Consider the following 13,569-nt stretch of genomic DNA (forward strand, 5'->3'; position numbering starts at 1 on the left):
TTCCCACTCCTGACCTGTGAACTAAGGTAGTGCAGCCTAAGTAAAGTGGGAAAGAAGTGGAGAATGTAAATGTGCAGTTAATAATGTTGTTAATGGGGCTGTTTTTTGTTGCACCGTAGACCCATCAGGAACAAGGGCGCTCTTATAAAGAAGTGTGCGCCCCCGTCATTGAGCGCCTGCGTTTCCTGTTTAACGAGTTGCGTCCGGCTGTGAGCAATGACCTGTCAATCGTGTCCAAAATGAAGCTGCTGAGCTCTCAGCCCCGCTGGAGGAGGATTACCCAGAAGCTCATACGGGACCGGAGGAAAAAGAGAGGTGGGATACGCCAACACCCCCCCCCCCCCCTCCCTCTACAGGGTGAAAGGTTATTTTTCTTGTCTACTAAACTTAAATTTTCCTTGTTTCAGTGCCTAAAAAGTCAGAATCTGCTGACATCGAAGAGCCAAAGCTGGAGAACGAGGGGACCAATGAGGAAGAGCATAATGTTCACATCAGCTCCACTCCTGTTGACAGGAAATCACCAACCGGCAAAACGGCCAAAGTGAGTTAAAATACATAAAGTCTGTTAAGTTTTAGCCACATTTTATCAAACACATTCAAAGCATGGTGAAGTCAGCCCGAATCCTTGTTTTAATGCACTGAAATCCCACCCGCCATCCTGCAGCAGGACAAGTTGCAGCCACTTCTGAACACTGTGGCCAATGTCCAGAGGTATCGGTGGCTGAAACACAGCGTTCAGGGTGTCTTCTCTCAGTCCAGTCTCATGGCCACCATAGTGGAGTTTGCACTGAAAGAGGAACCACTGGATGTGGAAAAGATGAGGAAGTGTCTTCTGAAGCAGGTGAGTCAGTGCAGTGTTAAATTATGGGATGATACGGTCGTTTTCTGCAAAGACGCAGAGGTGTTATGCTGCTGCTTAGCATCGTTTTATCACATAGATACATACATTTATATTTGCTTTAAGGCAGCTGACAATGCATGATAACCTTGCTGCTTTTTCACAGCTGGAGAGGGCGGAAGTGAGACTGGAAGGCATCGACACGATGCTGAAGTTGGCCTCCAAAAGCTTCCTGCTGCCGTCTGTGCAATATGCAATGCTCTGTGGGTGGCAAAGGGTCATACCGGAGGGGACCAGCATCGGGTAGCTCTTCTGTTTTAACTGTGTTACAAATACATTGATACATATTTTTTTTTAAATTCAAAACTTTAAGTTTAATGACTCTCCTGCTCAGGGAGCCCTTGTCTGACTGCCTGAAAGACGTGGATCTGATCCCTCCCTTCAACCGAATGCTTTTGGAGGTGACATTTGGGAAGTTGTATTCTTGGGCCATCCAGAACGTTCGCAACATCCTGCTCGAGGCCAGCGCCCGCTTTAAGGAGCTGGGTGAGGGCTGTGGACATATGCTTCATGTCTTCGCTAATCCATCTCTGTGAAGTGTGTTGTAAGAAGTAAATGTGCATAAATGAAGTTGCTGCTTGCTGCTCTTTCAACCAGGTGTGCAGCCCGTTCCCTTGCAGACCATCACCAACGAGAACCCGGCGGGACCAAGCCTTGGCACCATTCCACAGGCCCGCTTCCTTCTGGCCATGATACACATGCTGTCCCTGAAACATGGCTCCAACAGCCTCAGTCTCCTACTAAATTCTGGCATTTTGGCCCTGACTCAGAGCATCCTCAGGCTCATAGGTGAGTTGCTGAGTTACAAACATGCAGGAGGGAATCTGTGGATGCGTACATGAACGGTTTGTGTGTTTAATGATTCAGGACCCAGTACAGACAGCAGTGAGGAAGACCTCAGTTTATGTGCACATGGAGGCTCTGCCACAGTCCTGGAGGAGTCCAGGAAGGAGGCAGCTCCTGCTCCCTTGCCTGCCTCTGGTCCAGAACTGGCCGCCATGATGAAGATTGGCACCAGGGTGATGCGAGGAGTTGACTGGAAATGGGGAGACCAGGTACCTGGACGAGTTTTACGTGTCCTTTAGTGCAGGGGTGCCCAAGTCCGGTCCTGGAGATCTACCATCCTGCTGTTTTTAGGTGCAGCCCTTCTCCAACACACCTGAATCAAATAAGTGTCTCGTTAGCAGACCTCTGCAGAGCTGGATGACATGCAGAAGAGGAATTCAGCTGTTTGACTCAGCTGTGCTGGACAGGGGTTGCATCTAAAGGTTGCAGGATGGTAGATCTGGAGGACTGGACTTGGGCATCCCTTGCTTTAATGGATTGTCCTGAAAGCCTGATGTAACTGTCTAACCTGACGTGTGCTCCAGGACGGTCCAGCACCGGGTCTGGGAAGGGTTATTGGAGAGCTGGGTGAGGACGGATGGATCAGAGTCCAGTGGGACACAAACAGCACTAACTCCTACCGGATGGGCAAGGAGGGCAAATACGACCTTAAACTTGCAGATCCTCCTCCAGCAGCTCAACCAACCACTGAAGACTCTGACACAGAGGATGATACAGGTCTGTTTACAGCTCTGCAGAAAGGATCACAGCAACAAGCAAAGTGTGACACGAGAGGAGCTCATGTGTCTTTTGGCTTTGTTAAAGAAGGTGAGCTGGTGGAGAAGAGCAGCCATCCAACGGCCATGATGCTAACCAGCACAGTCAACCTGCTGAAGACGCTCTCTCTGTCAGCTGGGATCTATGCAGAAGTTCTGCAAATGGATGCTACGCGCACTCTGTGTGGGCTGATGAGGATGCTCGTAGAGAGTGGAGCCAATGACAAGTCTGGTAGGTGACCGACGGCGCCAATACAAGACGTGCTGTGTGTTTGCAGGACATGTCATTGACCATCGTTTTATCTGGGCTTTGTTTGCGTAGGCTGTCACTCCCACAGGCTGGTGTCCCGGGAGCAGCACAGGAGCTGGTGTACGCTGGGCTTCATTCGCAGCATTGCTCTGAGGCCGCAGATGTGCAGCACCCTCAGCACCTCTGCATGGATCGGCCTGCTCATCCGAATTGTAGAGGGACACCAGTCCTTCAATGCCATCACTCTGCAGAGACAGGTAGATTCACACACTGTGCTGAATCCACCTCCAGTGATTCTACTTTAAACACTGGCATCACGGCTTGTGGAGGAATGTGGCATCTTGTGTTTATGACTGGTTTTCAGCCCAAGAAAGAAGCTGTCAAACCCCTTTATTAAGGATTTCTGGGAGCGGCCTTGTCTCCCTTCGTCCAATGAACTGTCTGAGGAAAATAGGTGTATTGACAGGCGAAAAGCAAGAAAACGTTTCTAAATATACCAAACGCTCATTGTCATCTGCTGTCCCATCTGACAGAGGCTGTCTGGTAGGGGTGTGATGATATACTTTTGTCCCGATTCGATTCTGATGTTTTGGGTGCCGATTCGATTTAAATTGCGATTCTCACAATTCGATGATATTGCTAATTTTTGTAGATTATAAACAAAAAAAATGTATAAAACTCTCTTTTGCTTGTCGTTTTCTTTGATTTCAATTTGGAAAAACAACACAGTAGTCAGACCATCATTCTGCTGCTGTAATGCCCAAGAAGACAAGTTAAAAGATCAATAAAAACAACAAAAATTACAAAAATTTTGTAATGGATTATTTTAATTTATTTAGGAAAAAAAAAACAAAAATTGATTTAAAAATTGTTAAGCAAAAAAATCCCGATTTTTGATTTTTCGATTCGATTTTCCCACCCCTACTGTCTGGAATAAGAAGGAAAACGGGGAACTACAAACCAGTCATCTAAAGATATTAGTCAGCAGATAAAAACAGGCACAGTTTATATTATTATTAAAAAGCACACACCATTAAGACAAAACCATTAAATCACAAAGCAATACAAAAAATCAGTAGTACACATAAAACAAGCACTGACTAAAAATGTTCACATAAGAGTCTCTTGGTTTCACCCACAAGGTTTTTTTTTTTTAAACCCTTTATTTATACATTTACAGTTGACATATAAACCTGTGTTAAGCATTATGTATAATACGACTGAGCGTACAATGAAAGAGAAGAAAAATAAACCAAACCCAATCCCATCAGAAACAAAATGAAGACTCATCAGGCGTCACATGGTAGACTTATCGTACACAGTATACTTAGACAAAAAAAAAACAAGAGTCCCGTTAAGAGTCCCACAAGGTATCTGACCAGTAAAATCTAACACTGGAGGAAGTTTGAAATACTTAAACCGACCTACATAATCACTTCAGGCTGCAGCTAAACAACACGACACAACACAGACGATGTTGAGTGTCTGGTCGTACTTCTTCTGACTGGATTGGATGCTTCTGTTACTTCCATTCTTCTACGTTTTAACAAACAAAATTACGATGAGTTGAAGTACTGGATCAAACCTTCAGTTTGGGACTTTTTCAGTGAATCAACACTGACCTGTTTTTAAAGGGAAGCTGAAGTTCAGATGAGACAGTCGGATCAGCAGGGAGCAGAAAGGACATTTTGTGACAAAGAAGGTTAAAAAATGGTTGCCGGACAGGAGAGACCGCTTCCCAGGGATGAAACTAACAAAAACAGTTTCCATGGTAACATGGAGCATCCTGTTATGTGCTCAGACACAGTAAAATGAACATGCCAGAACGTTTAACTGTTGTTAATGTATTAAGATGTATTTAACTGCAGAATGGTGCATGATTTCCTGGTGCGGTGATTACAGTGGTGTAAACGGTCGCTTAGCAACTTTGGAGCTATATTTAGCTATGTTTACAGACATCTCCAGCGACTCTATTAAAAAAAAAACAAAAAAACAAGAAGTATCAACAAGTCTAGCGACTTTCTGGTGAGACTGTGTGTGTGTGTGTGTGTGTGTGTGTGTGTGTGTGTGTGTGTGAGTGTGTGTGTGAGTGTGTGTGTGAGTGTGAGTGAGTGAGTGAGTGAGTGAGTGAGAGAGAGAGAGAGAAAGCCTGTGTTGTTTAATCTTCTCCGTTCGCAGCAGCTGTTACTCAGTTAGCCCCTCCTCCATACAGAAGATCGCACCAGAACAGGGGTGGGTAACTCTGGTCCTCAACGGCCGCAGTCCAGCACGTGTTGGGAGTTTCCCAGCACATCTGACACACATTAGACTTAATTAGCAGACTGGTGCAGAGCTTGACTTTAGCCTCTGCACCAGCCTGCTAATAAGGCGTTGATTAGAGTCAGATGTGTTGCAGCAGGGAAACTCCTAACACGTGCTGGACTGCACCGGAGTTACCCACCCCTGTTGTAGGAGCTCGGTCCTCACACTGCATCTAGCTTAAGTCTCACTGCGTCCAGCTTCAGTCTCGCTGCGTCCAGCTTCAGTCTCGTTCCGTCCAGCTTCAGTCTCGCTGCGTCCAGCTTCAGTCTCGCTGCATCCAGCTTCAGTCTCGTCCAGCTTCAGTCTCGCTGCGTCCAGCTTCAGTCTCGTTCCGTCCAGCTTCAGTCTCGCTGCGTCCAGCTTCAGTCTTGTTCCGTCCAGCTTCAGTCTTGTTCCGTCCAGCTTCAGTCTCGCTGCGTCCAGCTTCAGTCTCGCTGCGTCCAGCTTCAGTCTCACTGCGTCCAGCTTCAGTCTCGTTCCGTCCAGCTTCAGTCTCGCTGCATCCAGCTTCAGTCTCGCTGCGTCCAGCTTCAGTCTCGTCCAGCTTCAGTCTCGCTGCGTCCAGCTTCAGTCTCGCTGCGTCCAGCTTCAGTCTCGTTCCGTCCAGCTTCAGTCTCGTTCCGTCCAGCTTCAGTCTCGTTCCGTCCAACTTCAGTCTCGTTCCGTCCAGCTTCAGTCTCGCTGCGTCCAGCTTCAGTCTCGCTGCGTCCAGCTTCAGTCTCGTTCCGTCCAGCTTCAGTCTCGCTGCGTCCAGCTTCAGTCTCGCTGCGTCCAGCTTCAGTCTCGTTCCGTCCAGCTTCAGTCTCGTTCCGTCCAGCTTCAGTCTCGTTCCGTCCAGCTTCAGTCTCGCTGCGTCCAGCTTCAGTCTCGCTGCATCCAGCTTCAGTCTCGCTGCGTCCAGCTTCAGTCTCGTTCCGTCCAGCTTCAGTCTCGCTGCGTCCAGCTTCAGTCTCGCTGCGTCCAGCTTCAGTCTCGCTGCGTCCAGCTTCAGTCTTGTTCCGTCCAGCTTCAGTCTCACTGCGTCCAGCTTCAGTCTCGCTGCATCCAGCTTCAGTCTCGTTCCGTCCAGCTTCAGTCTCGCTGCGTCCAGCTTCAGTCTCACTGCGTCCAGCTTCAGTCTCGTTCCGTCCAGCTTCAGTCTCGCTGCGTCCAGCTTCAGTCTCGCTGCGTCCAGCTTCAGTCTCGCTGCGTCCAGCTTCAGTCTCGTTCCGTCCAGCTTCAGTCTCGTTCCGTCCAGCTTCAGTCTCGTTCCGTCCAGCTTCAGTCTCGCTGCATCCAGCTTCAGTCTCGTTCCGTCCAGCTTCAGTCTCACTGCGTCCAGCTTCAGTCTCGCTGCGTCCAGCTTCAGTCTCGTTCCGTCCAGCTTCAGTCTCGTTCCGTCCAGCTTCAGTCTCGTTCCGTCCAGCTTCAGTCTCGCTGCATCCAGCTTCAGTCTCGTTCCGTCCAGCTTCAGTCTCGCTGCATCCAGCTTCAGTCTCGTTCCGTCCAGCTTCAGTCTCGCTGCGTCCAGCTTCAGTCTCGCTGCGTCCAGCTTCAGTCTCGTTCCGTCCAGCTTCAGTCTCGTTCCGTCCAGCTTCAGTCTCGCTGCATCCAGCTTCAGTCTCGTTCCGTCCAGCTTCAGTCTCGTTCCGTCCAGCTTCAGTCTCGCTGCATCCAGCTTCAGTCTCGCTGCGTCCAGCTTCAGTCTCGCTGCGTCCAGCTTCAGTCTCGTTCCGTCCAGCTTCAGTCTCGTTCCGTCCAGCTTCAGTCTCGTTCCGTCCAGCTTCAGTCTCGTTCCGTCCAGCTTCAGTCTCGTTCCGTCCAGCTTCAGTCTCGCTGCATCCAGCTTCAGTCTCGCTGCGTCCAGCTTCAGTCTCGTCCAGCTTCAGTCTCGCTGCATCCAGCTTCAGTCTCGCTGCGTCCAGCTTCAGTCTCGTTCCGTCCAGCTTCAGTCTCGCTGCGTCCAGCTTCAGTCTCGTTCCGTCCAGCTTCAGTCTCGCTGCGTCCAGCTTCAGTCTCGCTGCATCCAGCTTCAGTCTCGTTCCGTCCAGCTTCAGTCTCGTCCAGCTTCAGTCTCGTCCAGCTTCAGTCTCGCTGCGTCCAGCTTCAGTCTTGTTCCGTCCAGCTTCAGTCTCGCTGCGTCCAGCTTCAGTCTCGCTGCGTCCAGCTTCAGTCTCGCTGCGTCCAGCTTCAGTCTCGTCCAGCTTCAGTCTCGTTCCGTCCAGCTTCAGTCTCGCTGCGTCCAGCTTCAGTCTCGTTCCGTCCAGCTTCAGTCTCGCTGCGTCCAGCTTCAGTCTCGTTCCGTCCAGCTTCAGTCTCGCTGCGTCCAGCTTCAGTCTCGTTCCGTCCAGCTTCAGTCTCGTTCCGTCCAGCTTCAGTCTCGCTGCATCCAGCTTCAGTCTCGCTGCATCCAGCTTCAGTCTCGTTCCGTCCAGCTTCAGTCTCGTTCCGTCCAGCTTCAGTCTCGCTGCGTCCAGCTTCAGTCTCGTTCCGTCCAGCTTCAGTCTCGTTCCGTCCAGCTTCAGTCTCGTTCCGTCCAGCTTCAGTCTCGTTCCGTCCAGCTTCAGTCTCGTTCCGTCCAGCTTCAGTCTCGCTGCGTCCAGCTTCAGTCTCGCTGCGTCCAGCTTCAGTCTCGCTGCGTCCAGCTTCAGTCTCGCTGCGTCCAGCTTCAGTCTCGTTCCGTCCAGCTTCAGTCTCGCTGCATCCAGCTTCAGTCTCGTTCCGTCCAGCTTCAGTCTCGCTGCGTCCAGCTTCAGTCTCGTTCCGTCCAGCTTCAGTCTCGCTGCATCCAGCTTCAGTCTCGTTCCGTCCAGCTTCAGTCTCGTTCCGTCCAGCTTCAGTCTCGCTGCGTCCAGCTTCAGTCTCGTTCCGTCCAGCTTCAGTCTCGTTCCGTCCAGCTTCAGTCTCGCTGCATCCAGCTTCAGTCTCGTTCCGTCCAGCTTCAGTCTCGCTGCATCCAGCTTCAGTCTCGTTCCGTCCAGCTTCAGTCTCGCTGCGTCCAGCTTCAGTCTCGTTCCGTCCAGCTTCAGTCTCGTTCCGTCCAGCTTCAGTCTCGCTGCATCCAGCTTCAGTCTCGTTCCGTCCAGCTTCAGTCTGCAGTCAGAGCCGGAGGTGGTCGCCTCTGCTGCATGACCAGACTAAAGTTGATCCCACTAATTGATCCCATCCAGGTTTACTGTTACATATTAATGTCTATTTATTAATGTCTATTGTTTTATTTTCAGGCAAATATAAATTTAAAAATCTGTGACGTAATGTTTTTAATCAAGTCCCACCCCCTAAAAAAGTAATGATAAACTTGATATGTGCAGCGGCACCTTGTGTCCCAGTAGATCTTGCGTTCTGGCTTCACCTCTCATCCTGTGTGTCCCCAGATCCTGGCGCTGCGTCTCCTGCAAGCGGTCCTTCCTTCATGGGACAAAACCGAGCGCTCTCAGGACATGAAGTTCCTGGTGGAGAAGTTGTTTAACTTCTTGGGAAGCCTGCTGAGCACCTGCTCATCAGATCTGCCACTTCTCAGAGGTACCAGCACAGATCACACCTTAACAGCTGATTGTTTGCATGTGTCCCGTTTAGTTAAAAGGCTGATTGTATCCACAGAAGGTTCCCTACGCAGGAGGAAGTCCCGCCCTCAAGCGTCTCTGACAGCTACTCATAGCAGCACTCTGGCGGAGGAGATTGTGTGTGTCCTGCGTACTCTGCACTCTCTCGGCCAGTGGAACAGCTTGATAAATGATTACATCAACGCTAAGCTGAGCTCTGTTGGAGACGTGATGGCAGGCTGCCAGACTGAAACCGTAAGTTACGCCGCATCAGTCGTGCTTTTGTTCTGATCAGAGCGAACCAAGCGGATCCTGGAAAAATCCTTTTTTTTTTCACTTCAGTGTTTCTTGGAGGAGTATTTCCCTGATTCAGAGGGTCCCAGAGTGGGTAGTCTGATGGCGGTGCTGGCAGTGATCGGTGGGATTGATGGGCGACTCAGGCTAGGTGGGCAGGTCATTCATGAGGAGTACGGAGAGGGCACGGTCACACGCATCACCCCTAAAGGACGCATCACCGTCCAGTTTCAGGAAATGAGAACCTGTCGGGTCTGCCTGCTCAGCCATCTCAAGCCGGTACTGGAGCGTTTACGTTCTCATTCCTGCACACAAGTCTGTAAGCTAACTCTGCTTTAAGCTCAGACTGAGTTCATTCCTGTATATGTTTCCTCAGCTGTCTGCAGTTTCCTTCAGTGTGCAGAACCTCCCCTTCACCGAGCCCATGCTGGCGGTTTGGGCGCAGCTGGTCAGCCTGGCTGGAAGCAAACTGGAGAAACAACGCATGAAGAAGTCTCTGAGCCGAGGGCTTACAGGTGCACAGAGCAGCACACATGTTGCAGAGCTGATAGTGTTTTTCTGCATTCAGACACACAGAAATGATGAATACTGTGAGGGATATGCAGGATGGTTCGGGTTATACTGGGCAACAAACGTGCTGTCCCGTGGATCTAACCAAACATGTGCTGTTTCCAGCTGACCAGGTGGACATTCATTTGCTGCGATGCCAGCAGCTGAGGCTTTATATTCTGAAGGCAGGGCGAGCGCTGCTTTCCCATCAGGACAAACTCCGGCAGATCCTCTCCCAACCTGCAGTCGTGGACATCGGACCCAACCCCGGCGGTAAGCTGCCAGAGTCTCTGATTTACAGTGAAAATAAAGTAGCAGCTGCAGAGACGGACTGATTTAGCTGCATCTTATCCATCAGCTTTTATGCATTGCACACTCTGGACGCGGCGTGTTGCTCATCAGAGTTTAGATGATCATTCTTCAGTAAAAGCAAAGTTAGATGAAAACATTTCCGTCTTTTCTCTGCAGAGGATCCAGTGGCGTCATCTCCTGATGTGGGAGACTTGTCTCCAGAAGGTCCGCTGCCTCCGTTGATCCTCCTGCAGCAGCTGCTCTCTGCTGCCACTCAGCCCTCCCCAATCAAAGCTATTTTTGACAGGCAGGAGATGGAGGTACACAAGTGGACCTTTATATAGGAAAGCTGTTGTCACATCAGTGTCTTTGCTTTAATCTGAGAGCTGTTTCTCCGTGCAGGCGGCAGCTCTGGCGGTATGTCAGTATCTGGCCGTGGAATCTGCCCACCCATCCTCTCCGCTGTTTGAGGAGAGCAGCTCCAGCGAGGCCACTACGCCTGTCACCATACAGCACGTCAAACCACCCAAACAGAAGAAGCAGAAGACCTCTCCTTTGCCTCCGTTACCCATCGTCCTCCAGCTTATGGAAATGGGGTTCCCACGGAAAAACATTGAGTTTGCCTTGAAGTCATTATCGGGCACCACAGGCAGCGCCTCTGGAGTCCCGGGTACGTTTTAGTCCAGAAACATGCGCTGAGCTTGTTTAAAATGTTTGTTACTGCATGTGTGTGGTCGTGTCATACGGCAGGTGTCGAGGCTCTGGTGAGTTGGCTGCTCGACCATCCAGATGTTCACGTCGCCGAGCTATCGGACGCCGACACCGTCTCTGACGAGTACTCCGATGAGGAGGTGCTGGAGGAACTGGAGGAAGCAGAGCCGACGTTCTCTGTGGTGCGTTCCTTTTACTGTTTACTCAGCCTGAATCATCCTCGTCCGTTCTAATCCTGTTTGTTAATAAGTTTTATCTACGCCGTTTCTGTCTGTTCCATTAGCCTCCAGGCGCGGTGGTCACTGAAAGCCAGACGTTCAAGAAGAGATCAGATTTCCAAAGCAACGATGATTATGCTGTTTATGTGAGAGAGAACATTCAGGTGAGAGCGGCAGCCTCTAGATGTAGAAAGATGTCACGGAGGAAGGGAGTGGTTTGGGTCATTGCTGTATTATCTGTATTATCTAAGCTGCTAGGAATCATTCATTTAGATGGACAAAAGGAACATGCACACCGCTGATGAACAGTAAACATGGCACAGAAAGAAGCTGTAAGTACAGAGGGCAGAACTCCACTATGTGTGTTTTCTTACATGCAACCTGTGAACCCTTTTTGGAAACTACTGGGGTGAAACAAGGTGACATTATTTTACTTGTAAATGGCCATAAACTGTAAAACTAGCTGTGTGGTCAGAGAAATGTCTTTGTGTTGACTTGTTCATGTCTCCATATTCTGCAGCAACTCCTCATTTCATTCTGATTATGTTCAGCAATTTCTTATGGAATTTTTCATTTCATTTCATTTTTATTCATTTCATTCAAAACAAGATAAAAATAAATACAAAATAAGACTGCCAATTAAATATGGCTTGAATGAAAAGGAGCAGAAAGAAAAGCAATCTTATGATATCTGCCCCTTAATTTCACGATCATCCATTTAACAATATTCACATACAACATCCAGTTGTTCCAAAATTAGCATTAAATACATTACATTCCTTTCTTTTAATAGTTTTGAAAGCATTTACAGATATTCAAAATGTAACACCATCGTAATTATTCAAGGTAATTGACATTATGCCTCTAACGCTTCATAAGTCTTTAATATTGTTCTTTTTATGCTTTTCTTGAACACATTGAGCTTCAAAAAGAAGTTTAAGAATTAGGAACATTCTATAAAATTTAACATTAAAAAGTCTGTTATGATGATGCAGCTGAAAGAGGATAAGAAGACCGCACACCCCTCTTCTACTGTGGGAGAAAATCAGTTAAATTCGGGTGAAGTAAAATATCTTGGTCACATCATCGAGAATTAACTTTGGTGACGACGATGTTCAGAGACATTATTTGTTCAAAGCTTTCTGCACATCTGTGTACACTGCCGACTTGTGGTGCAGCTGCACTAAAACTACATTTATTTAGCTGCACGTTGCATTTCATTTAAATCCCACTGGTGGACGAGTTCCAGTCAGCTGTTTGTGCAGATACTGGAGGCACTGGGGAAAGTGCTTGAATGGATTTTAGATGTAATTTATGCTGTTTTTCTCTGTAGTCATTTTGTTGTTTTTTTTGTCTTTTACTTTGTATATGAGACAACTGAGTCAGAAATAAGGATTGAATTTAGCTGGAATGGCTTCCCTACAGGTGGGGATGATGGTGAAATGCTGCAGAACATATGAGGAAGTGTATGATGGAGATGTTGGGAAAGTGATTAAGCTGGACAGAGACGGACTTCATGACCTAAACGTGCAGTGTGACTGGCAGCAGAAAGGAGGAACGTACTGGGTTCGCTACATCCACATCGAGCTACTCGGTAGGCGTTTGGGATTTCTCTGATCAGAAGCTGGAAATGAGAAGAAGAGAAAAAGCCTGAGAAAGTTTACATTTCCTCTCCTTCCTCCAGGATTCCCACCGCAGAGTTCTCCTTCTCATATAAAGATCGGTGACAAAGTGCGAGTGAAGCCGACGGTAACGACACCAAAATATAAATGGGGCTCCGTCACTCACAGGAGCGTCGGAGTGGTGAAAGGTAAACCTGGGTTTCTAAATGACCTCCTGCAGCATCCGAAGTCTTCCGTCTACTGAACTGATGTTCTGCTTTTAGCTTTCAGCGCCAACGGAAAGGACGTGATCGTAGACTTTCCTCAGCAGTCCCACTGGACTGGTTTGTTGTCAGAGATGGAACTGGTACCCAGCGTTCATCCTGGAGTGAGGTAAAAGCGTGCAGATTCTCCAGTCAGCCTCGTGTCTCGTTGGCTTCAGCTAAAACCTCCGTGCTGCCTGCAGGTGTGACGGCTGCCAGATGTTCCCCATTAACGGCCCGAGGTTCAAATGCAAGAACTGCGACGACTTTGACTTCTGCGAAAACTGTTTCAAGACCCGTAAACACAACACCAGACATTCCTTTGGCAGAATCAACGAGCCCGGTGCGTCATACACTCCCCTCACAGCACGGCTTCTCTGGAGTTTTATGCGAGTTGGTATGTAAACCGGCTGCACTGCTTCTCCTCCTCCAGGTCAGTCTCCGGCGTTTTGCGGCCGATCGGGGAAGCAGTTGAAGAAGCATCATAACAGCCAACGCGGGATGCTGATCGACGATTGGTCGCGTGCTGTGAAGAGCCTCAACGTGTCCTCATCCGTCAACCAGGCGTCTCGCCTCATCGACTGCAGCGACCAGTGCTGGCAGTCCTCCGGCTCGCAGGGAAAGGTGGGAGATGGACTTAGGGACTCAGATGGACTCAGTCATATCCATTAGTTCAGTCTTAAGGTTGGGTGACGTGCTAACCCGGACGGCTTGCTGCCGTTTCCTCCGCAGCACTGGATTCGTCTGGAGCTTTTCCCAGACGTTCTCGTGCACAGGTTGAAGATGACTGTTGACCCAGCCGACAGCAGCTACATGCCCTCCCTCGTGGTGGTGTCTGGTGAGTTAAATGCAGTTTTTCTTTTTGGAAATATGCTGTTATATTTACATATTTATTTTTATTTATTTATTTGTTTTGTATTCATTTATATTTATTTATTTTATTTATATATTTATATTATGTTTATTTATTTATATATTTTATATTTTTATATTTATGCTGTTACAGTTTTTATTTTTGAAGATATACTTTTGATGATGAATTGACCTTTCTTCTCATCTCTCTGGGATTGT

The 13,569-nt window shown here is 48.6% G+C and overlaps 1 protein-coding gene across 3 annotated transcripts in view; it reads left to right on the forward strand.

Annotated features, from left to right (window-relative positions):
- Nucleotides 1-13,569, forward strand: part of herc2 (HECT and RLD domain containing E3 ubiquitin protein ligase 2) — a 74,944-nt gene that overhangs the window by 27,136 nt on the left and 34,239 nt on the right. For 2 of the 3 annotated variants that reach the window (XM_079245542.1, XM_079245544.1), the window contains exons 30-54: nucleotides 120-315; nucleotides 408-541; nucleotides 665-841; nucleotides 1,005-1,141; nucleotides 1,233-1,384; nucleotides 1,496-1,687; nucleotides 1,766-1,953; nucleotides 2,269-2,461; nucleotides 2,549-2,731; nucleotides 2,822-3,006; nucleotides 8,404-8,551; nucleotides 8,630-8,826; nucleotides 8,914-9,144; nucleotides 9,242-9,380; nucleotides 9,541-9,687; nucleotides 9,883-10,025; nucleotides 10,108-10,375; nucleotides 10,456-10,598; nucleotides 10,700-10,798; nucleotides 12,060-12,228; nucleotides 12,319-12,444; nucleotides 12,520-12,628; nucleotides 12,702-12,841; nucleotides 12,932-13,122; nucleotides 13,231-13,336. In XM_079245542.1, the coding sequence (XP_079101668.1) occupies nucleotides 120-315; nucleotides 408-541; nucleotides 665-841; nucleotides 1,005-1,141; nucleotides 1,233-1,384; nucleotides 1,496-1,687; nucleotides 1,766-1,953; nucleotides 2,269-2,461; nucleotides 2,549-2,731; nucleotides 2,822-3,006; nucleotides 8,404-8,551; nucleotides 8,630-8,826; nucleotides 8,914-9,144; nucleotides 9,242-9,380; nucleotides 9,541-9,687; nucleotides 9,883-10,025; nucleotides 10,108-10,375; nucleotides 10,456-10,598; nucleotides 10,700-10,798; nucleotides 12,060-12,228; nucleotides 12,319-12,444; nucleotides 12,520-12,628; nucleotides 12,702-12,841; nucleotides 12,932-13,122; nucleotides 13,231-13,336 (4,093 nt within the window). The remainder of the gene's footprint in view (nucleotides 1-119; nucleotides 316-407; nucleotides 542-664; nucleotides 842-1,004; nucleotides 1,142-1,232; nucleotides 1,385-1,495; nucleotides 1,688-1,765; nucleotides 1,954-2,268; nucleotides 2,462-2,548; nucleotides 2,732-2,821; nucleotides 3,007-8,403; nucleotides 8,552-8,629; nucleotides 8,827-8,913; nucleotides 9,145-9,241; nucleotides 9,381-9,540; nucleotides 9,688-9,882; nucleotides 10,026-10,107; nucleotides 10,376-10,455; nucleotides 10,599-10,699; nucleotides 10,799-12,059; nucleotides 12,229-12,318; nucleotides 12,445-12,519; nucleotides 12,629-12,701; nucleotides 12,842-12,931; nucleotides 13,123-13,230; nucleotides 13,337-13,569) is intronic. The other variant, XM_079245543.1, reaches the window with a different exon arrangement.

This window comes from Telmatherina bonti, assembly GCF_933228915.1.
Source record: "Telmatherina bonti genome assembly, chromosome: 8".
NCBI classification, from domain to species: Eukaryota; Metazoa; Chordata; class Actinopteri; order Atheriniformes; family Telmatherinidae; genus Telmatherina; species Telmatherina bonti.